The sequence below is a fragment of the Pleurodeles waltl genome, chromosome 3_1 (assembly GCF_031143425.1).
Source record: "Pleurodeles waltl isolate 20211129_DDA chromosome 3_1, aPleWal1.hap1.20221129, whole genome shotgun sequence".
Taxonomy (NCBI): Eukaryota; Metazoa; Chordata; class Amphibia; order Caudata; family Salamandridae; genus Pleurodeles; species Pleurodeles waltl.
The window spans coordinates 816894744-816917469 of NC_090440.1; the positions used below are offsets into that span (position 1 = coordinate 816894744).

At 45.4% G+C, this 22726-nt stretch overlaps 1 protein-coding gene across 3 annotated transcripts in view; it reads left to right on the plus strand.

Annotated features, from left to right (window-relative positions):
- Positions 1-22726, plus strand: part of INSC (INSC spindle orientation adaptor protein) — a 1473234-nt gene that overhangs the window by 1327824 nt on the left and 122684 nt on the right. For all 3 annotated transcript variants that reach the window (XM_069223704.1, XM_069223703.1, XM_069223702.1), the window contains exon 9: positions 16643-16821. In XM_069223704.1, the coding sequence (XP_069079805.1) occupies positions 16643-16821 (179 nt within the window). The remainder of the gene's footprint in view (positions 1-16642; positions 16822-22726) is intronic.

The following is a 22726-nucleotide window of genomic DNA, read 5'->3' on the forward strand; positions in this document are numbered from 1 at the left end:
CTCTGGAGACTCACCGGTGACCAATCTCTCCCGCTGTATGAGTGACATCGCCAAATGGATGACCAAGTCCAAACTCAAATTTAACGATGGAAAATCGGAAGTCCTGGTTTTGGGCAACGGCCGCCCCCCCATCCCCTTCCCTCGCTCTCAGATGCCTTCAGTACTCTTCCTCCCCCCAAATCTCAGGTTAAAACTCTAGGTGTGATGCTTGACCCCAGGCTTACTATGGACTCTCAAGCCAGTAAAGTTTCTTCTACCTGCTTTGGTCTTATGCGCATGTTCAGAAAGATTCTCTCTCTTCTTCCTCCTACAGCCAGAAGAATTCTCATCCAAGCCTTAATTCTTTCCCGTCTGGATTACGGAAACTCTCTGTTCCTTAGCTCCCCTTTTTATGTTATAAAGAAGCTGCAAAGAGTGCAAAATGCAGCTGCCAGGCTCCTTACTCACTCCTCAAAATATTCATCCGCCAAATTGGCTATCTCCACCCTCCACTGGCTCCCCATCAAAGAACGGATCCATTTTAAATCTCTCTGCATTGTCCATAGGGCCCTACATGGTAAAGGTCCCATCTCTCTAAGGAAACGGATCTCCCTGCATACTCCTTCTAGGAACTTACGTTCCTCCTCTCTTAGGTATGCACACATTTCTCGATCTAAGAGAGCCTGGGGCAACAATTATTTTTCCAGTAAGGCCTCCCACCTTTGGAATACCCTTCCTTTGGAGCTCCGTAATGAATCCTCTGAGCACCTCTTTAGGAAAAAGCTCAAAACTTTTTTATTCTGTAATTAGCATTGATTCCCCCTTCTATTTGTGCGTTGCTGCTTTTAGCGCTGGGATGCCTTCGGGTCGCCATGCGCTTTACAAATCTTATAAACTAAACTAAACTAAACAGCCATCCACCTCACGACAGCCTCCAGCCCATGCACCTTCACCCAAAGTCACCAAACGTACACTGCCTACAACCACTACCTCTTCCTCCACTCCCAAACCCCCTCCAGCTACCCGTCCCAGTGTTCCTTAGAAACTTTTCCTGTCCAGCCTTGACCTCTTTCCCTCACCTCCCCCACCCCGTCAGTCTCCTAGGGCCCGACTCTCCAGGTCCCAACCTAGCACGTCAGCCACAACATCGGCGGGACCAGTGGTGCCAGTAGTCACCGGATTATGGAGTGCACCATGCAGCAGGGCAGGCAGTGTGGAAAGGAGCCAGAGCACGGACAGTCCCCCACCTGTCAAGCATAAAAAGTTGGACAGTGCCCGGTGGCAGAGGGGAAAGAAACCAGCCACCAAACCCGCTCCCAGGGGTCCAGTTGGGAGTGTGGAGACAGCTGCGACACCATCCAAGGGGGGAAAGGGGCACAGTAGAAGCAGCAAGTCTGGGAAGGTCAGCACGCCGGACAAGACCGCCAGCAGCCCCGCTGCCTAGGAAGCATCTGCCAGCAGCAGCCCCGCTGCCACAGTCAGGACCGCCAGCAGCCCCGCTGCCCAGGAAGCGACCGCCAGCAGCAGCCCCGCTGCCACAGACAGGACCGCCAGCAGCTGAACCGCTGCCTAGGACACCGCCCCCAGCAGCCCTGCAGGGCAGAAAAAGACCGCCAGCAGCTGAACCGCTTCCCAGTACACACCGCCACCAGCAGCCCCACAGGGCAGAACAAGACTGCCAGCAGCTGAACCGCTGCCCAGGACACCGCCGCCACAAGCAGTGCTGCCAAGGACACCGCCACAAGCACCGCTGCCCAGACACCATCGCCACAAGCAGTGCTGCCAAGGACACCGCCACAAGCACCGCTGCCAAGGACACCACTGCCAGCAGCCCCGCAGGCCAGTCAGCGCGAATGATTCCGACACTACTGAGTCCGCCACAGGCAGGATGAAGCACTCTGGGCACAAGGCCCCCTCCAGAACCAGTGGAGAGATACATCCACTACCTCTGTCCTTGGCGGGATGAAGCACTCTTGGCACAAGGCCCCCTCCAGAACCAGTGGAGAGATACATCCACTACCTCTGTCCTTGGCAGGAGGAAGCACTCGGGCACAAGGCCCCCTCCAGAATCAGTGGAGACTGTTTTCCACTTTAGTGACTGTGGCTTTGCACTCCCCAGGATTGAACAGTGGGCAAACCACCCACTGTAGAGACTTGAGAGACTGTGGTTTTGCACTCCCCAGGATTGAACAGTGGGCAAACCACCCACTGTAGAGACTTGAGAGTCTGTGGCTTTGCACTCCCCAGGATTGAACAGTGGGAAAACCACCCACTGTAGAGACTTGAGAGACTGTGGCTTTGCACTCCCCAGGATACAGCAATGGGCATGGAGCCCCCTCATGGATCTGGCGTCGTGCACTCAACCGGCTGAGGTGCCCCCCACCTCTCCTCCCCCTGAGGTGCCTGTTTTATTTCTATCTGATGCCCCTGCAGTGTTCTCTCTGTTTTGATTGGATATTGAGTGTGGGCCTCGCCCATGCCTTTTGGGCCCAGTGATCCACGGACTATGATGGTGGAATCCCTTGGACTTGTGTTCTTGGTGTATATAATTGTTCATAGTGTAAATGTGTATATATGTAAATATTTTGGATTACTGTATTTTAATATATTACAATCATTCGACTCATTTCCTTTTGTCCTTGCATTCTTCCATGAGTGGTTGGAGGGTGTAACTGTGATGTATCAACATGTACTTGTGTGTGTGTTGGAGTGGGTGAGGGTGGGGGTGGGGGTTTTGCGTGTTGCGTGTGTGTGTCACTGTTTTTCCCCTCCCCCCTCCCCTGTGTCGTAGGTGCAGTACTCACCGTGGTCTTTGCCACCGGCGTTCGTGCTCCTGGTAGAGGAGCAGGAAGATAAAGGCTGGAAGAATTTGGAGCTCGGGTTCCATGGCGTCCTGGTTCCTCGTGGGGTGTGTAGAGGTGAGTGTTTTCCCTTCGAAGTCCTGTTTCCGCCGTGTTTTTGTTTGCAGAATCCGCCCCGGAAAAGGTGGTAGATTGGTGGGTTGTAATTCTGTGGGCGGTACATTGTCCGCCGCCTGTCTGTTGGCGGTTACCGCTGCGGTGTTTGTTTGTACCACCGTGGCGGTCGGAGAGTTAAAGTCGCTGTCTATGTTGGCGGTTTCTGCCACGGTCGTAATTCCATTTTGTTTACCGCCGGCCTGTTGGCGGTTTTACCGCTGCTTTAACACGACCGCCAGGGTTGTAATGACCACCAATGTACAGTTTATCACCGGCTCCTCACTCTTTTGCCCCATAGATTGCAACCGCTGCGGATGAATAGGAGATGGAGACATACCCCCATGTACAGACCCCTGGTAGACATGCCAACAATGGAGGACAGGCGCATTATCCTCACTTACAGACTTGACAGGGCCACAACCACAGAGCTGTGTGCCCAACTGGAGCCTGACCTGATATCTGCTATCCGTCATCCCCTTTTGTGCAAGTGCTATCTGTGATCCTTTTCTTGGCAACTGGTTCTTTCAAAGTGACAGTGGGCTTGGCAGCAGGAATGCCACAGCCAATGTTCTCAATAGTGCTGAGAAGAGTGTTGTCTGCCCTAATAAAACACATGTGCAGCTACATTGTATTTCCTCAGGTGGAAGATTTGGCCACAGTGAAGGCTGACTTCTATGCAATGGGACATATCCACAACATAATTGGGGAGACTGATGGAACACATACTGCATTTGTCCCCCCCCCAACGGCAACATGAACAGGTCTTCAGAAATCGAAAGAGTTTTCATTCCATGAATGTCCAGATGGTGTGCCTGGTGGGCCAGTACGTCTCCCATGTCAATGCAAAGTATCCTAGGACTGTGCATGAAGCCTTTATCCTGAGGAATAGCAGCATCCCAAATGTGATGGGCCAACTACAGAGGCACAGGGTGTGGCTAATAGGTGAGCCCCGGTACCCACCTAGTATATGTTTGTGTATGGGTATGGTGTGTGCCATATTGGATAGTGTGTGGCTAACTGTTGTCCCTCAATATTTGCAGGTGACTCTGATTACCCAAACCTATCATGGCTACTGACCCCTGTGAGGAATCCCAGGACAAGGGCAAAGGAACGTTACAATGAGGCACCTGGGCGAACAAGAAGGATCATTGAACGTATGTTTGGCCTCCTGAAGGCCAGGTTTCGGAGCCTCTATTTAACAGGTGGATCTCTCTACTACTCACCCAAGAATGTCTGCCAGATAATCGTGGCATGCTGCATGTTGCATATCCTTGCCTTGAGATGCCATGTGCCTTTTCTGCAGGAGGAGGAGGCTGGAGATGGAAGTGTGGCAGCAGTGGACCCTGTGGACAGTGATGATGAGGAGGCAGAGGATGAGGATGAGGACAACAGAACTGCAGTGATTCAACAATATTTCCAATGACACACAGGTAAGACAGTGTAACTTCACATTTCATTGTCATTTTTTTGTTTAACATTGTCACTGGCAGGCTGTTATTTCCCACTTCTATGCCCACTCACTGTACCCTTTGCAACTCTTTTTGCAGATGTTAGTGCCCCACTATCGCTCCTGGTGTTTTCACTGCAGCCAAGTACAGGTCTATCCAATGTGCACATTACTGTATAGTTGATTTGCAATGTTTGAACCTTGTTAAACGAATACATACTCAAATCATTTGACATACTCCATACATGTATTTTTTCAAAGTGTGTTTATTGCAGTATTAAGAAGAAAAGGGGAAAGTGCAAAGGGCTAGGGTGATGATGGAGAAAAGTCCAGGGTATTGTTCAAGTCTGTTTGTAGCACAGGGTCATTATCCAAGTGGGCATAGGAAGGGGAGCAATGGCAGTTCAAGGTGGACAGCGTGACAGAGTGGGACACAAGGGTCACAATCAGGAGAGTCTCCTGGCGGGGGTCTTGGCAATAGTCTCTGGCTTCTGCCTAGATCTCAGGGAATGTTCGAGGGGTGGTTCTCCTTCTGCAGGGGAGGGGTGCTGGTGGCCTGTTGTTCCTGTGGCGGGGCCTCCTGTCCACTAGCGGCAGCGGAGGTGGAAGGTTGTTAAGATGTCTGGCTAGTGGCAGGGGCATGGTTGTTAAGATGTCCGCTGTTGTAAGACTGCCTCCCTCATAATGTTGGCCATTTCTTCCAGCACCCCTGCAATGGAGACCAGGGTGGTGTTAATGGCCTTTAAGACCTCCCTGATCCCCTGGTACTGTCCCTCCTGCAGCTGCCTGTTCTCCTGCACATTGTCCAGGATCTGGCCCAGCGTATCCTGGAAATGTTGGTATGCTCCCAGGATCTCGGTGAGTGCCTCCTGGAGAGTCGGTTACCTGGGCCTGTCCTCCCCCTGGTGCACAGTAGTCCTCCCAGCTTCCCGGTTGTCCTGTGCCTCTGTCCCCTGAACCGTGTGCCCACTGACCCAGGTCCCTGATTGTCTTGGGGGCGAGGTGTGCCCTGGGGCCCCTGTTGTGGTGGACACACTGCTGATTGACGAGTCCTGGGGACAGAGGTATGGGTACACTGAGTGGGTGCTGTGGTGGTGTTTCCTGATGGAGGAGGCTCTGTGGTGGTGTGTGACTGTGCCTGAGTAACCGACTGTCCAGAGGTCCCTGATGGGCCACGTTGGTCTTCCAGATACAGGCGAGCAGAGTCGCTGTCATCACTGTGGGCCGCTTCTGTGGGGGGGCTGGATAGTGCTGGCACCTCTTCTCCAGTGACATTGGCTGGGGTACCTGTGGGGATGTGAAGGCAGTGTTATTGTTTCTGTGTGTGACATATTGTGCATGGGTGGGTTGCCCCCTTTGGTTGTATTTGCCCTGGCAGCTTTCACTTGTGTGAGTTGGTATGTGGTGGGCTAGCTGATTCTCTCTAGTATGCATGCTTTAGTGATAGGTGTCCATGCAGGGCTGTGAGTGGTGTCCATGCATTGATGGTGCATGCAGGGCTTGGCATTGGGATGAGTGCGTTGTGATGGTGGGGTGTGTGGGATGGAGGTGAGTGATGGGAGTGAGGATGGGGTATGTGATGGCATGCAGGTAGGGGGGTAGTAGTAGTATAGAGTTGACTTACCAGAGTCCAGTCCTCCTGCTACTCTGGCCAGGCACCCCCGGATGCATGATTGCCAAGACTTGCTCCTCCTATGCTGTTAGTTGTGGGAGAGGAGTTGGGGAGTTGGGGGTCCACCACCAGTCCTCGGTACAGCTAGTTGGTGTCTTGCTGCAGTGGAACGCACCCTCCCCAGTAGGTCGTTCCACATTTTCTTGATGTCATCCCTTGTTCTGGGGTGCTGTCTCATTGCATTGACCTTGTCCACAATCCTCTGCCATAGCTCCATCTTCCTAGCAATGGATATCTGCTGCACCTGTGCTCTAAATAGCTGTGGCTCTACCGTGATGATTTCCTCCACCATGATCCTTAGCTCCTCCTCTGAGAATCGGGGGTGTCTTTGTGGTGCCATGGGTGTTGTGTGATTAGTGTTGGTGAGGGTGTGTAGGGTGATGTGTTGGGGTGTGTCTTGTGAGGTGCGTGGATGGTGTATAGGTGTAGGTGGTGTGTGTCTCAGGTCTTGTCTGTGGTCGTGGTGTCTTTCTCGCCGCAATGGTTTGTAATGGTAAAGGGTTGTGGGTAATCTGTGTATGTGTTTTATAGTGGTATGGGTGTGGTGTGTGTGTATGGTGGTCAAGTGTGTGTAGTTTGAATTGTCCAATGGGGTGTCTTTTTGTATGTGTGTGTGTATTTTGAGCGCAGCGGTATGTACCGCCAATGGTTTACCGCCATTAAATGTCCGCTGTGGTGATTCGTGGGTCATAATGTGGTGGGCGTTGCTCTGTTGGCGTAACGGTGTGGGTTTTGGTACCACCAGTTTATCACTGACCTTTGGTGTGGCGGAGTTGTGTGTGTGGTTGTATAGTGATGGATTGGTGTGTGCGTGTCATAATATGGTGAATGGATATCCGCCGTCGTGGCAGTATGTTGCTGGCAGTCAGCATGGCTGTAAGTGGGATTTACCACCAATGTCATAATGAGGGCCATAATGTTTAAATACATTATATGGCTAGCAGGGTGCATGGCAGGTCCCTAAGGAGGCTGTGAAAAGAGAGACAAATGCAATTGGTAGATGTGCTAAGTGAGGGAAACTCAATATTTTGTCAAATTACCAATATTTTTGACAGCTTTAAAAACTGAGAGGGACAGAGTGTGTGTGTGTTTTTTTCTGCATCTTTGTAAAAATTCCTGGTGAAAACCGGCAGACATCTCACCATACATGACTCGAAGCATGTGTACCCAACTATTTATCAGAAAATCCATGTATTGGGGGTATGGCACTCCACCTTTCCCCTGTAGCTACTCCCCTGTTTGTACAGCCCACATATAAAAGGCAGCCATTTTAGTTACCAGCCACCATTTAGTCTTTAAGTGACACAGTGGCTGGTAACAGGTTAGAAAAATTGCCCCTGCTCCCCACCTACTCCTTATTTATGGCTTTGGGAGGTTTATTAATTGGATGTGCTTCTTTCTGGCAGGCTTTATCCTAAAGCAGGTGCGCAGGGAGGAGGGTTATGTTTACATTGTCGCTTTGAAGCAGGTGCAGAGGTGGTTGACCCAAAAGTTGGCAGGGTTTAGCAAATGTTATTGTTGTTGTTGTTGACAGCCACAATCCAGGCTGAAAGGGAATGGGTGGGCAAGCTTGCACCTAGAAAAGGCAGGAAGTTTAAGGTTCATTAGAAAATTACGTTATTTAGAGGTACAGTAAGCCTGAATTGGAGGTTAAAGGTATCAAGTGAAGATCAGCACAGGAGGAAGTAGGGACGTGCATTATTAAGTATTGTCAGGGGGTGGGACATTTAGGGGTCGGGGTAGGTTAACATAGGTGAGCAATTTTTGTACAGTGAGGTTTTAGTTTTGAATGGAAAAGACCCAGGCTTCGTTTATGTGATGTGCACCGGTTTTTCACACAAAACAGTGTCAGTGGTCTGTGCGCACCCCCTTCCCCCAATAACATTTTCACACTAACAAGTGCCCATAAAAATGTTTTGTTCATAATCTGATCGTAATTCCTATTGAATGCTATATCTTAGGTGGCCTCCAAAGTGTTCTTGCAGTCAAAGGCTTGATTTCTTGTTGGAAATCTCTAACATTGAGCATCCCAGCTTCCTCCTCCAGTCGTCGCTTCCCTTCCCACTTTGGCCCTGCTTCCCATTTTTTTCCATGGTATGTACAGGATGTGTTTCTGTAAGAAGGAGGAAGCTATGGTTGTATGGAAAGGAGAAAAGTAAAAAATATTTAAGGAAACAAGTGCAATTCCTATCTCCAAATTGATACCTCACCTCAAGGGTCAAGACTGGGGCGAGGAAGTGTAAAAGGTGGTAACGCATATTTATCTAAAATGGTAACATTTCGTAGTCAACTCTTTCGTACTTACAAGGCGCTTAAAATTATCTGCAACCCTTGATGATTTTGTCACGAACGAATGAAGTAAAAATCTTTCACGCTTTCAGCACGATTTTTTCACCTCCTATATCCTGGTAAATCATGTGCATATAAAAGTGTGAAATATCAACAGGCTATTAACAAAAACAGTTGTAAAATATATACTCTCAGGTTGCCACGCCCATCATATGGAATATGTCGCAAACGCCCAGTGGATTTACGGGGATAGCTAAGAATAATATTTGAATGCCATATTTTGTTTGCTGGTATTTTAAAAAGTGTCCCATACTTCTCCCAAACTGTAACCTGAATTTGTATGGTGCATGAGCAGTAAAATACTTGCAATCTAGTTAGTGTTTGTAACAAGTCGACCCCTCTAAAGACGCTTGATATTCTTTTTGCTTTTACTTTATGTACAAAGGGTTTAATAGAAGAAGATGATGGAAGACTGCTGGAATATGATATTTTATCAAGCTGTCGCTGATTTTTTTTTGCATTTTGTAAAAGATTCTAAAGTTTCTCTCCTAGTTGTTTGAATGAAAACGCACATTTAAATGTTAATCACCTTTTTAATCAGTTGCCTACCGAATATGGTGCACTCATTAAATTCCTATGAAATATACCAATCCTGTCCTTGTAATCTTTGTAAAAACAGGCATTTTCGTGATGCGTAGTTGGGGAGAACTACAACATGTTCTCATCTCAGACAACTTTAGCGTTATCTCGCGAGGTGAAACCGAAATGTGCCTTTTGACGAACTTCATACAGGGGCGTAGCATCAGGGGGCTGTTTGGGGTGTTATATCCCCTAATAAGTGTATGTTTTTCATAAATAGTTGGATATAGGAGCTTTCTACAGGATATGGGAAGTTGTCTGTCGGATTTCACCTTGGATTTTTAAATACTCACTCAAAAAACACACACGCACGCACAACACACACACAAACACAAACTCTCGCCTCTGTTTTGAAGATCTTAAAATATGGTTATTTTACAAATTACTTTGTTATAAGTACCCCCTCACAAACTGCACTCCTTTCCCTTTCCACTGAGCCTTAAGCCTCCCTCTTGGGCTACTTCTCATATAATAATCAACATAATATGCCAGCGTGATTGTTGGGAAATTTTAAACTCAACCCCCCACCCAGTTTTCCTGACCAAGCTACGCCCCTGCAAACCATCATTACAGGTCTGGTCTTTTTGGGGGGTGTGGGGGGGGAGGGCTGTAGGCAGGGGTTAAACATGGACCCACCATGGTGACAGCATGAAATCCTCCTGCCAATGAACAAGGACCTGCCCTGTCAAGGCTGCCATACTTGGCAATGTACATTGTATATGTGAGCACATTTCTCTCCAGAAGCGGGAATAGCTTTGAGAAAAATTAGTAGGCATGGTGTTAGAAATTGGGTTTCTGGTCCAAGCAGGAACCACAATCCTAGTCAGGGTAAAGTCAGATACACACCTTAAATTAACCTCTGCTCACCCTCTGGTAGCTTGGCACAAAGCAGGCATGCTTAACTTAAGAGGCAATCCGTAAAGTATTTGTGCAACACTTCGAACAGAAAAACAATAAAAACACCATATAAATATAATCCACACCAGGTTAGAAAAATTGATCTTAATTTAATGAACAAAACAAGACCAAAACAACAAACATCCAATCAGTAGAAGCTGAGATATTAATTTTTAAAGAGTATCCGCAAATATAGTGCTTAGAAACATAAAGCGCCAACTGGGGCTTGACTGGGTCAAATCTGAAAAGTCAAGCCTACCACAATGGAGTGCAGGTCGGATACAGGGACCAACCTTGTCCCACTGAGAAAATACCTCTGGTTGGAGGATGTTTTGATGTTAAAGACCTGATGTGAAGAGCAGAGGAAGTGATGCCCAAGCAGTTCTTTGGTTCTGATCTGCACAGTCGGGGATGTGTCATCAGCGACTCCAAGGCGATGAAAGTGATGCGCTGTTGTTGAGCCCTGCAGTGAGCGATACAAAGGCAATGCATAAGGGCTTAGGGTGATGCATTGATTTAGAGTCACGAAGTTTGTGTGGCGATGTGTTGGTGTTGAGGAGAGATGCAGCAGTTCTGATTGGCACAGTGATGGCGATGCATGCATATGTGAAGAAACATCTGCAGAACCCACTTCCAAGAGCCCAGAATTGGATTGGCAGTACAATGCATTTCAGGACTCGCAGTTGGAAGAGTCAAGAGGCTATAGCTGGGGTGAGTGAAGTGTTTGACGTCCCTAAGACTTCAGAGCAGGCGTGCTGCCAGAAAGCACTTGGAGCCACTTTGGCTCTGGGGATGTAGAGATGCAGGTCTGGTCCTTTTAATTCCCAAGCAAGGGGAGCAGCAGGGCAGGCACAGCAAAGCAGGAGTCCAGAAAAGTCCAGCAGAATCAAGCAGAGTGACAGTCCTTTCAGCAGCATAGCAGTCCTTCTTCCTGGCAGAATTGCCTCAGGTCCAGAAGTGTACTGATTTGGTAGGGTCAGAAGTCGAGTTCGTATACCCAGTGGTGTCTTTGAAGTGAGGTAAACTTCAAAGGGAGCACTTCAAAGGCAGGCCTTTGAAGTGCACAAAGTCTCTGCCTTCCCGGCCCTGGCTCCAGACACATTACCGGAGGTTATGTAACCATTTGTGAGGGTTCAGGACACAGGCCATTCAAGTGCGTCAGCCCCTCCCTCCCATACTGCCCAAAATGGGCCATCAACATGCAGATGGTCACTCAGTCACACCTAAGCTCCCTTTGAGTATGGCTGTCTGGTGGGAATGCACAAGACCACAGCTGTCACCCACCCAGATGTGTATTCAGAGGCAGGCAGAAGCCAGCAGATGATTTAAAGTAGGAAAATGGCAACTTTCTAAAGGTGGCATTTTCAGAATTACAATGTAAAATCTGACTTCATCATCATAAGTTGTGATTTTAAATTGTGGTTCCAGAGACACCAAACTTGGGGGACCTATCTCTTCTCAACTGCAAATTACAATTATAAAAGGTAATAAGGCTATCCTGATGTTAACCTATGGTTGAGATAGGCCTTGTAGTAGTTAAAAATAATTTAGGGTTTTTCAATACCTGGACATGTAAAAAGTAAAAGTACATGTTTTACAACTTTTTAAATACACTCCACTGTGCCCTTGGGGCTGTGTAGGGCCCACCTTAGGGGTGCCTTACATATATGAAAAAGGAAGGTTTGGGCCTGGCAAGAGCGTTAACTTGCCATGTCGACATGGCAGTTTGCAACTGCACACACAGGCTTTGCACGGCAGGTCTGAGACATATTTGAAGGGCTACTGAAGTGGGCGGTACAATTAGTGCTGCACACCCACCAGTAGCATTTAATTTACAGGGCCTGAGCACATGTAGTGCACTTTACTAGGGACTTATAAGTAAATCAAATATGCCAATTGTTGTCAAGCCAATGTTTTAAGGAAAGAGCACATGCACTTTAGCACTGGTCAGCAGTGGCAAAGCACCCACAGTCCTATAGCCAGCAAATATGCAGTCAGTAAAAAGGAGGTCAGCAGGCAAAAAAGTTAGGGGAGACCACACCAAGGATGCCATGTCTAACAAATGGTCATTACCAATGCTGGGGTCAAAAAACTGTGACAGACCTATTTAGTTTTGGAGATAATCATCAGAATTCTAGCCCTGGCATTTCCAGAGCCTAAAGTCAGTCTTTTAATGGGGTCTATACACTTAATGTAGTTTTGTTTCAGCATTTCTAATAATTTGCGACAGCCATTAAATGGCATGTCTTTCTGGCAGGATCCATCCATGTATGTATCTCTACTATCCTGCTGGGTGTCCCATTCTTGAACCTCTTGATAGATGCACCATAACTATTTTCCCATCCCCTAAAACCTGATCTGGTGCATTGCTTGTCAACACATTTTGCCACACCAAAGTAAATACAAAGCCTCCTGCTCCTGACCTTTGCATGCATGGAACACATTTTTAGTCCCAGATATCAGTGTGTCCCCCTTTGACTTCAATTTTATACCTCACACTTACTAACCAAGGTGACCCTGCACAGATAAATGGTATCACTTTGATGGGTCAGAGGCTTGTTTCAAGTCACATTAGTGGTAGCATTGTCTACCACTACCACTTTGTCTCTCAAAACCTGGGCACAGATTATATACATTGTTCTATTACCAGGCCAATGTGTGCTAATGATAGACAACTTTGTATTGGAACATTTCAATCCTGCATGAACATTTGACATTAGCACTGTTTCAATACAGAAGCAATATTGTGTCTCTATAGAATATTTCAAATGTTGCTGTAGAACTGCACTGGTGTAATATTTCATTGGATCAGTTCAGAACTGTCGGTGTTGGTTTATGTATTCTGGCCTGCGTTTTCTGATTACACAAGCTGGAAGAGGGAGGCGGGTATAGACATGATGTGGAAATGTGCCTTTTCCACACTACATGTCCCCAGCAGATTTATGAGATTAACGAGAACATTAGCAACTGAATAAAATGGTTTGTATTTATCTATGACACTGTCTGTAATTTGCTCACTTTGCCAGTGGAATCAAGCTACACCCAACTGAAGAGCCCCAATCAGGGCAAAACCTGTCTTGGGTTGCTTGTGTTCTGATTCGGAGATGACCTGGCTTGGCAATTGTGGCTAGACTGGTCCTACTGGAGCAGGATCAAGTCTGATTTACATATGGCTGAGTCTAATCTAAGATGGTATGGTGGGCAAAAGAACAATGGTTTAGAATGCTACGCTAATCAATTGCTAGTGGTTAAACTAATTGAAAGCATCCTCTGATCACCTTTTGTGTTTTATGTACCACACTAAGTGGGCAAAGGTATGCCCAGATGTTGGTTCCTTGCATACTGGGCCACTGGAACAAGCTACTTTGACTCAGGAGCGCAATCAACATGAAATCGGTCTTGTGTTGCTTGGGTTTCAGTTCAGGGAGGACCTGGCTTGGTGGTTGGGGATGAACTGTTAATATATGTAGGAAGGTAGCCTCTTTCTAGCCTTGTTACCCCCACTTTTGGCCTGTTTGTGAGTATATGTCAGGGTGTTTTTACTGTCTCACTAGGATCCTACTAGCCAGGGCCCAGTGCTCATAGTGAAAACCCTATGTTGTCAGTGTGTTGATATGTGTCACTGGGATCCTGCTAGCCAGGACCCCAGTGCTCATAAGTTTGTGTCCTATATGTGTTCCCTGTGTGGTGCCTAACTGTATCACTGATGCTCTGCTAACCAGAACCTCAGTGTTTATGCTCTCTCTGCTTTTAAAATTGTCACTGCAGGCTAGTGACCAATTTTACCAATTCTGATTGGCACACTGGAACACCCTTATAATTCCCTAGTGTATGGTACCTAGGTACAAAGGGTATTGGGGGTTCCAGGAGATACCTATGGGCTGCAGCATTTCTTTTGCCACCCATAGGGAGCTCAGACAATTCTTACACAGGACTGCCACTGCAGCCTGAGTGAAATCACTTCCACGTTATTTCACAGCCATTTTACACTGCACTTAAGTAACCTATAAGTCACTTATATATCTAACCCTCACTTAGTGAAGGTTAGGTGCAAAGTTACTTATTGTGTGGGCACCCTGGCACTAGCCAAGGTGCCCCTACATTGTTCAGGGCAAATTCCCTGGACTTTGTGAGTGCGCGTGCACTTCATATAGGTCAATACCTATATGTAGTGTCACAATGGTAACACCGAACATGGCCATATAACATGTCTAGGATCATGGAATTGTCACCCCAATACCATTCTGGTATTGGGGTGACAATTCCATGCATCAGCGGTTCTACAGCATAGAGCCTGGGTACTGCGAAACTAACTTTCCGGGGTCTCTTCTGCAGCTACTTCTGCTGCTAACCCCTCAGACAGGTTTCTGCCCCCCCCGGGCCTGGGCAGCCTGGTCCCAGGAAGGCAGAACAAAGGATTTCCTCTGAGAGAGGGTGTTACACCCTCTCCCTTTGGAAATAGGTGCGAAGGGCCCGGGAGGAGTAGCCTCTCCTGGCCTCTGGAAATGCTTTGAAGGGCTTTGAAGGGCGCAAAACTGGACAACGGAAAAGGGAGTGACCACTCCCCTGACCAGCACCTCCCAGGGGAGGTGCCCAGAGCTCCTCCAGTGTGTCCCAGACCTCTGCCATCTTGGATACAGAGGTGTGAGGGCACAATGGACAGCTCTGAGTAGCCAGTGCCAGCAGGTGACATCAGAGACCCCTCCTGATAGGTGCTTACCTTTCTCTGTAGCCAATCCTCCTCGGTGGTCTATTTAGGGTCTCTCCTGTGGGCATCTCACCAGATAACGAATGCAAGAGCTCACCAGAGTTCCTCTGCACTTCCCTCTTCGACTTCTGCCAAGGATTGAACGCTGACTGCTCCAGGACGCCTGCATAACCTCAACAAAGTAGCAAGAAGACTACCAGCAACATTGTAGCGCCTCATCCTGCCAGCTTTCTCAACTGTTTCCTTGTGGTGCATGCTCTGAGGGCTGTCTGCCTTCACCCTGCACTGGAAGCCAAGAAGAAATCTCCTGTGGATTGACGGAATCTTTCCCCTGCTAACGCAGGCACCAAATTTCTGCATCACCGGTCCTCTGGGTCCCCTCTCATCCTGACGAGCATGGTCCCTGGAACACAGGAGCTGGGTCCAAGTGTCTTCGACAGTCCAGTGGCCCTTCTGTCCAAATTTGGTGGAGGTAAGTCCTTGCCTCCCCACGCCAGACAGTGGTCCTGTGTACTGCATGAACTGCAGCTGCGCGGGCTTCTGTGCACCTTTGCAAGACTTCCTTCGTGCAAAGCCTATCCCAGGTCCCCAGCACTCTGTCCTGCGTTACCCAACTCGCTGAGTTGGACTCTGACGTCGTGCGACCCTCTTTTTGTGGCTCTAAGTCGACCATTGTTCTCAGATCTTCTAATTGCCTGTTCAGGTGCTTCTGTGGGTGCTGCCTGCTTCTGCGTGGGCTCTCTGTGTTGCTGAGTGCCCCCTCTCCCTCCCCCTCCAAGGGGCGACCTTCCTGGGCCCTAGCAGCACTCAAAACCCTCAACTGCAACTCTTGCAGCTAGTCAGGCTTGTATGCAGTCTTTCTGCTTGGAAACAACTCTCCATCCTCCAGCACTCAGTGGGACATCTTCTGACCAAAGGAGGAGTTCCTGGCACCTTCCACTGTTGCAGATTCTTCAGCTTTTTCCACCCGGAGGCAGCCCTTGTGCACCTTCATCCGGGGTTTAGTGGGCTCCTGCCCCCCCGGACACTTGCGTGACTCTTGGACTTGGTCCCCTTCCTTTAAAGGTCCTCAGGTCCAGGGATCCGTCTTCAGTGTTTTTGCAGTCAGTTGTTGTCCTTGCAGAATCCCCTATCTCGACTTTACTGTCTTTCTGGGGTAGTAGGATACCTTTACTCCTACTTTTCAGGGTGTTGGGGTGGGGTATCTTGGACATCCTTGGTGTTTTCTTACACTCCCAGCGAACCCCTACACACTACACTAGGCCTGGGGTCCATTCGTGGTTCGCATTCCACTTTTGGAGTATATGGGTTGTGTTGCCCCTAGGCCTATTTCTCCCTATTGCATTCTATTGTGATTCTACATTGTTTTCACTACTTTTCTAACTGTTAGTTACCTGACTTTGGTTTGTGTGTGTATATTTTGTGTATAATACTTACCTCCTAAGGGAATATATCCTCTGAGATACTTTTGGCATATTGTCACTAAAATAAAGTACCTTTATTTTTAGTTACTCTGAGTATTTTGTTTTCTTATGATATAAGTGGTATGGTAGGAGCTTTGCATGTCTCCTAGTTCAGCCTAAGCTGCTCTGCTATAGCTACCTCTATCAGCCTAAGCTGCTAGAACACCTCTATTCCACTAATAAGGGATAACTGGACCTGGCACAAGGTGTAAGCACCACAAGGTGCCCACTATAAGCCAGGCCAGCCTCCTACAATATAGGAATAGGATGACAACTGATTTACATATGACCGTATCTAATCTAAGGTGGCATTGTGGGCAAAAGAACCCTGAGCAATTGCCAGTGGTTGGACTTAATGCACGCATCCTCCCTTCACCTTTTGCTTGATGCAAGTAAGACCCCACTCCTGCTTCATTCTACCACTTGTAGTATTACAATGACAAAAATAAAACCCACCATGAGACACTTTACTTTGAAAATCTGCACCTTGGTTAGAACTGTTACTACCAAACGGATGCTATTTCTTGGGCACTATTTGCATATTGATACCAAAACAAAATGAAAATAAGAGACATTATTCTTTCTTCCTAGAACTGTGCCAAGAGGCATCATGTGGAGAAGTTTGCTTGCTCGCTTCAGCAGCTCTTGCAAATATTACGTTCTTTGACACAATGGCTTGTGAGATGCTTCTCCAGTTGAACGCAATGAAAACGCTATTATCAGCCTGTTCAGACAAGCAAAGGGTGGATACTCCGTATTCCAGAGATCAGGTAACATGTTCAAACACTTTGTAGCTTATATACAAGTATATATATAGAAAATATAACTCTGACTGGGTTAAAATATTTTGTTTTATGAGTGTACCTGTTTGTCATATCTGTACTATTCAGGATATGCAATGAAGTGTGTTTTACCTGTGAACCGCCTCGCTACCCCAGTTGTTTGCTCTTGGACCCCTGGGTATTTAAGCTTAGCTGTTACATGGGACCCCCTACGTGATCCTCACTCACTGTAATACCTTTAGTGCAATGGTTTTGAGTTGTAATCTTCAGTGTCCACCTTTTAAAATAAGGTCATCTGCTGTGTGCACATAACCTTGGTAGCCATCTTTGAAAAGAGCAGGGACTAAATATGCTCAGTTACAATAATTGAGGGGAACCTTAATAGTGATAGCCTTATCCTGACAGGAATTCAGACATCTATAAATAACTGTTGGCATGATGGGTACACCTACTGCTCAGAGCGTGCGTATCTCCGCCAGTGGTAACAAATGGCTACAAGGAGAAGCAGGAAGAGCAGACTGAGAGGGCCTGCTGAGCACCCATAGATTGTAATGAATGACTGATAGGAAGGTGGTGCAGAAGGGGTGGGCCACATGACAGGGCATGGCGGACTCTCAGAGATGTTAAAGAGCAACCAGTGGGAGGATAGTTGAGCAGAGAAGGTAGCATGACTGTACCCACACCACATGACACTCAGAGATGATGAATAGTGGTCTTAAAGGAGTAGCAGCCGAACAAAAGAGACAGCATGATGAGGCCCGCTGGGCAACACCAGCTAGTGAAGAATGCCTCAGAAGGAGAAAGGACTAAACAGCATGTGACCACCCTCCAGGAAATCGGACATAGTAAAGAGTGACAGACAGGTGAAGGTAGCTTGTTTTCCTCAAATGTAAATACTGCAATGTTGAACGGTGCTGAAATTTTGTTTTACTATGGTAATTAAGTACTTTATTTGCCATTACAGATGCAGTGCCATAAAGACATTGCAACAATGTAACATCCACAAAATCCCAGGGACTTGATGGACAGTAAATCCTGGCAGTTACAAACCATTAACAACACCTGAAAACTCAATCCAAAAAGGGAGCACCCTGTCTTACATTTCAGCTCGAATAGGCCCAAAGCATCATGTTAATGCAGATATTAGAATTAATTTGAATAATATTTCAAAAAGTCTTTCACCATAGATGGGTGCAGCAAGTGCTGTAACGTTGTAGAACGTTTTTCACCATAAGTTGGTGCAGCGAATGCCGTACCTCCAGACACGTGTTTCTGGCTTTCGGCCGTCATCAGCGGAGAGCAAAGTGTGGCAGACGGGTTGCTTGAAATGCCTTCTTAACGTATTCTCAGGTTTTTGTACCACTCAGTAGGCGCACAGGTGCTTCACCACAGCTGAAAACTAGTGGCTGAAGGGACTTCCCCACAGGCCACTCTAAATTTGTCTAGCCAGATACTATAAGGCCCTTGTTCACTTAATGAATAGTATCTACTGCAAAAAATCTTTGTGTTTAAATACCAGATGGCTTGTATTGTCAGCTCTGATTTCTGCTTATTTATCATACTGAAATGCGGGCAGTATGGGGATGACTTTGTATGTCTACTCAAACACGAGCTCATATTTTTCAGCCAAACATTAGTGTTGTTTCGTAGAGCATTGAAGTAAACCTTGGGTTAAGCAAAAAAAGTCTCTTTTCTTGTTTTGGGAGAGAAAGCATCCTTTTTTTTGAGAAAGCGATTGGATGCTTCTTCAAACTAAAACGTGTCATCCAGGCACTTCAAAATGTATTTATTCATTATTAACCAAGTATTCTGGTGACCCTTATCAAAGTCAGGTTTTCGTGAAAACAGTGGTAATTTAAGGAAATTCTACTTAAGGGCACACATTTTATGCTCGTTGACTAACATCAAGGACACTACACAGAAGAGAATTTGCGGACATAATATATTTTGAATACAGAAATTAATATATAAAACACCATCCAAGCCTATACTTACGTAATACCTTCTGTGACAACTTCCTTTAAGAACTCATTCATTAATTTGGAATATTCTAATTGGCAATATAATACGACGCTTTTTAACATCCTAGATGGTTCTGAAGAAGGGAAGAATCAATAGCTGCACCCACTTTTTCTGTTGAATGTTAACGTAATGAATTTCTATGTATTCATCAAGGCTGCAGTTGGAGAGAGATTGTCACACACACGATGTTTATAGAGGTTGTTTACATTTTAAAGTTATGTTAAATGAAAATAGACAATACTGTGGACGTGTATGCACCACCATTTCATGCCTTCATTTTTGGCAAACAAGGCTACTGAAATAATGTTCTTGGACACAAACACTTTCTATTTGGAAGTGGACTTTAGACTAGTAGTACCCAGGAAAGCAAACAAAGACATGAAGTTGAAGAAGAAGATATGCACTCATTACACGTATTTAAAGTATAAAATAAGTCGGTCTTCGAAGTATGAATTAATCCAACAACCATATCCATTATTTGCTTTTTTGCAATGAAACCCTAACATTCAACCTACTGGAAAATGAGATCATCCATGGATGGATGTTAAAGGAAATCTATTAAAATATGAAAAGGAAACCACAGTCAGAAGAAACATTTGGATAGGGAATTTTACTCCCTATTTAACCACCAAATACTGGGTATTCTTCCTAATAATTTGGGGTTTCATGATCCTACTGACACCTCCATGATAAATACCATGAGTTAACTTAATATGGGTGTCAGAGGCACTGGAAACTGTATTAGTATGCTTCTTATGTTCATGATTATAACGCCATTCCTTTTATAGAAATAAGCTTGAGATTTAGAGTTAGCTGCAAAAGTATTCTAAAATAATTTAGGAACTGGTATGTAAATCGTTAACCTGATACTCCTAGTACAGAAACATTAAATTAGCTGTGAATTAACTTTATGCATTCCTAGCTCCCCAGAGTAAATAGAGAACTATTAGAAACAGATTTCATTAAGATCAATATAGCCACACATGCAAAATCCACTGGTAATCCCATGTGTGGTGTGATAATGATACAGTTTTGTATTTCTACAAGGTTTTGCAAACTGTCCTAAAATGTGAGGCATAATATGTGGAAACGCTGTCTCTGCATAGGTGTGTGTATATTTGCATGGAGGTATGACCTACATTTTTTGTTGGAAACTGCAAATCGTTTTACTGTGCTGTGGTGTAGTATTGCAGCTTAACTCTCACTTTATCAATGGCTGAATTTGCTCTATGAGTGTGCCATTGAATTCTTCAATTACATTCTTTTATCTGCATAATGTATTGCTTAGTTTGCTCTTATCACTGTCTCTATCCACTTCTGTACAATGTTTCCTAAGACCTTGATTTTGTTAAATACCCCTATTTCAAGGTTTAGGGGACCATAAATGGAAAGTTAAAAACAAGTAGTAAGGACGGTGTGAAGAGTGTGTGCATTTATCGTGGTTGTGAGAAATTGGGTTGTTGGTTGACCGGGGTGTGAGCCCTGGTCAAGCAGCAACCACAATTCTTGTCAGGGTAAGGCACAAGCAAACCCCAAATAAACCTGTGCTTGCCCCTTGGTAGCTTTTCACAAAGCAGTGACGCTTAGCTTGAAGGCAATTTGCAAAGTATTTTTGCAGCACTTTAAACAGTAAAACAGTCAAAACACCATACACAAAGGGTCTCACAGTAGATTAGAAAACTAGAGTGTAGTATAATAAATAAAACAAGACCGAAATGACACAAATCCAATCAGTAGAACTCTAGGTATGATTATTTAAAGAATAAACTATAGAATTACACCTAAAACCATACAGCGCCAACCAGGAATAACTGGTCATGACAGGCTAAAACAAAGTCATAATTTCAGACCAACCATGATGATCATGGCCCGGCTAGATGGGCCCAGTTAGCCCCTCTGAACAAAGTACCTTAAATCCTTGATGCAGAGCATTGTGTTGATCACGTCGAAGATATGTTGTGCAGCCGAAACAATACTTTGGTTCTGAGATTCAGCAATGCTGCAGTGTGAGGTCCTGGTATGCTACTTTTTTTATAGATTTATTTTTTTGATTGAGCAGATAGTCACATATACCAAGAAAGACAGACCATTGTGAGCTACTTAGCAGCATTTCTACATAAAGTGGCATAGTGTACTTAGATGTACTAACGAGTACCATAGATTGACAAGCACATTCATACATATTCTAGTCTTGTATGATGTTTAGTACATTCATCCATTGTGCCCCAATATCCAGTAACTCATGTATTACCCTATCAATGGGTTAATCCTTAGTAAAAATTAATCCTATACAGTATTGTGTATAGAAAAAGTATATCAGCATAGGAGCAGTTAAAGTGCAGAAGAGACAAACGAGGACCTTAGGAGCAACATTTAGGATGAGTAAAGTGCACGTGTGCTATGAAAACCTAAAATCCAAACATTAGTTCCGTGTGAATATGAAAGTATTCATTTCAACAACTAGATTGCCCAAAAGTGCTGTGGGTAAATTTCCTTATTAATACATTTTCAGAAGAGTTCATAGAACCCATAACTCAAACCTGCACTAGCGATTGTTTAACTCTTCAGTAAAAAATTATCTTATCAGATATCATGCATTAATTCATAACATATCTTCATCTAATAACCCATGCATTACCGTAACGATTATTTGATCCTTAGTAGACATCATTCCTATCTAATATCATACATAAAGGAAAAATAGCAGCAGTTGGATTAAGAAACGTGTCAAACAAAAACATGGATCGCTGAATATTTCTAACCCTCTCCAGCACAATCACCTTAATAAAATGTGTGTCTCAGTCATATTATTCTCAAGGGCAGCTAACGATGCCCAGGAAACATATTAGCATAGAAACAGGTAAAGTGCAAAAGTGCATAAATAGCGTTCTGATTAAGAAGCACATAAAAACAGGAACAAGGATCGCTTAATATTTCTAACCACCTCCGATATAATAGACTTAATAAAGTGCATGTCTAAATCATATTACTTCTTGATGATTTCCACTCCATCATTCATAAGCCTCCTCAAAGGCTCTGGTCTTCTTTAATTTATTAAGCCAGATTTTGACCATTGGAACATTGACTGGCCTCCAATATTGCAGTATCAATGATCGAGCAACAGATAGAGCTGCTGATATAAAATGTTGTATACATTTGTTTAGTTTCCAAGTTAGATGAGATGCCCTGAATAAAACTACTGTAGCTTTGGGTGTAATTATGCCCTATAAACATTAACTCAAAATTTGAAATACATTCCTCCAAAACTGTGACAATTTGTAGCAGAGAAAACAAATATGTAATCTTGTGCACTCCTGAAATACTGGTTTGGAATAGTTGGAAACATATTATATGCAGTGCTTAATTTGTAAATAAAAACGTGCCTGTGCCGAAAGCCCTCCTCTTAAACATGCAGCTGCTGCATCTAAATGTGCCAGCACGGAATACCGAGGCAACGTAATTCTGAAGCCATCTTAAGCCTCTTCAATCCGTTTAAAGCCACTCCCTGCCCCTTCAGCTCACTCTGGCAGCTTTCTGCTTTCTACCTTTGTGACGCTTTTTCGTTTTTCTCTTCCTCCGTCTTTCCCATATGTGTCTTTTGCTCGTAGCAAATGTTTGAGGTAGAAGAATGAGCTCCGGCCCTCAAAAGGAAGTGCAGGTGCTAAGCACTGGAAACAATAAGCACAAATTAAGCACTTATTATATATTGCGTGTGGGGTATAATATGCCACCCATCTTAAGAGGAACCACATTCTTTTGAAATTGGCAGCTCTGGGCGACTTGTACCCCACCCAAGAAATATGCCCCCATTCTCTAATAGTCACCCGACATCCTGTTACCACAACTAATGTATTTAGATAATCCTGGATCA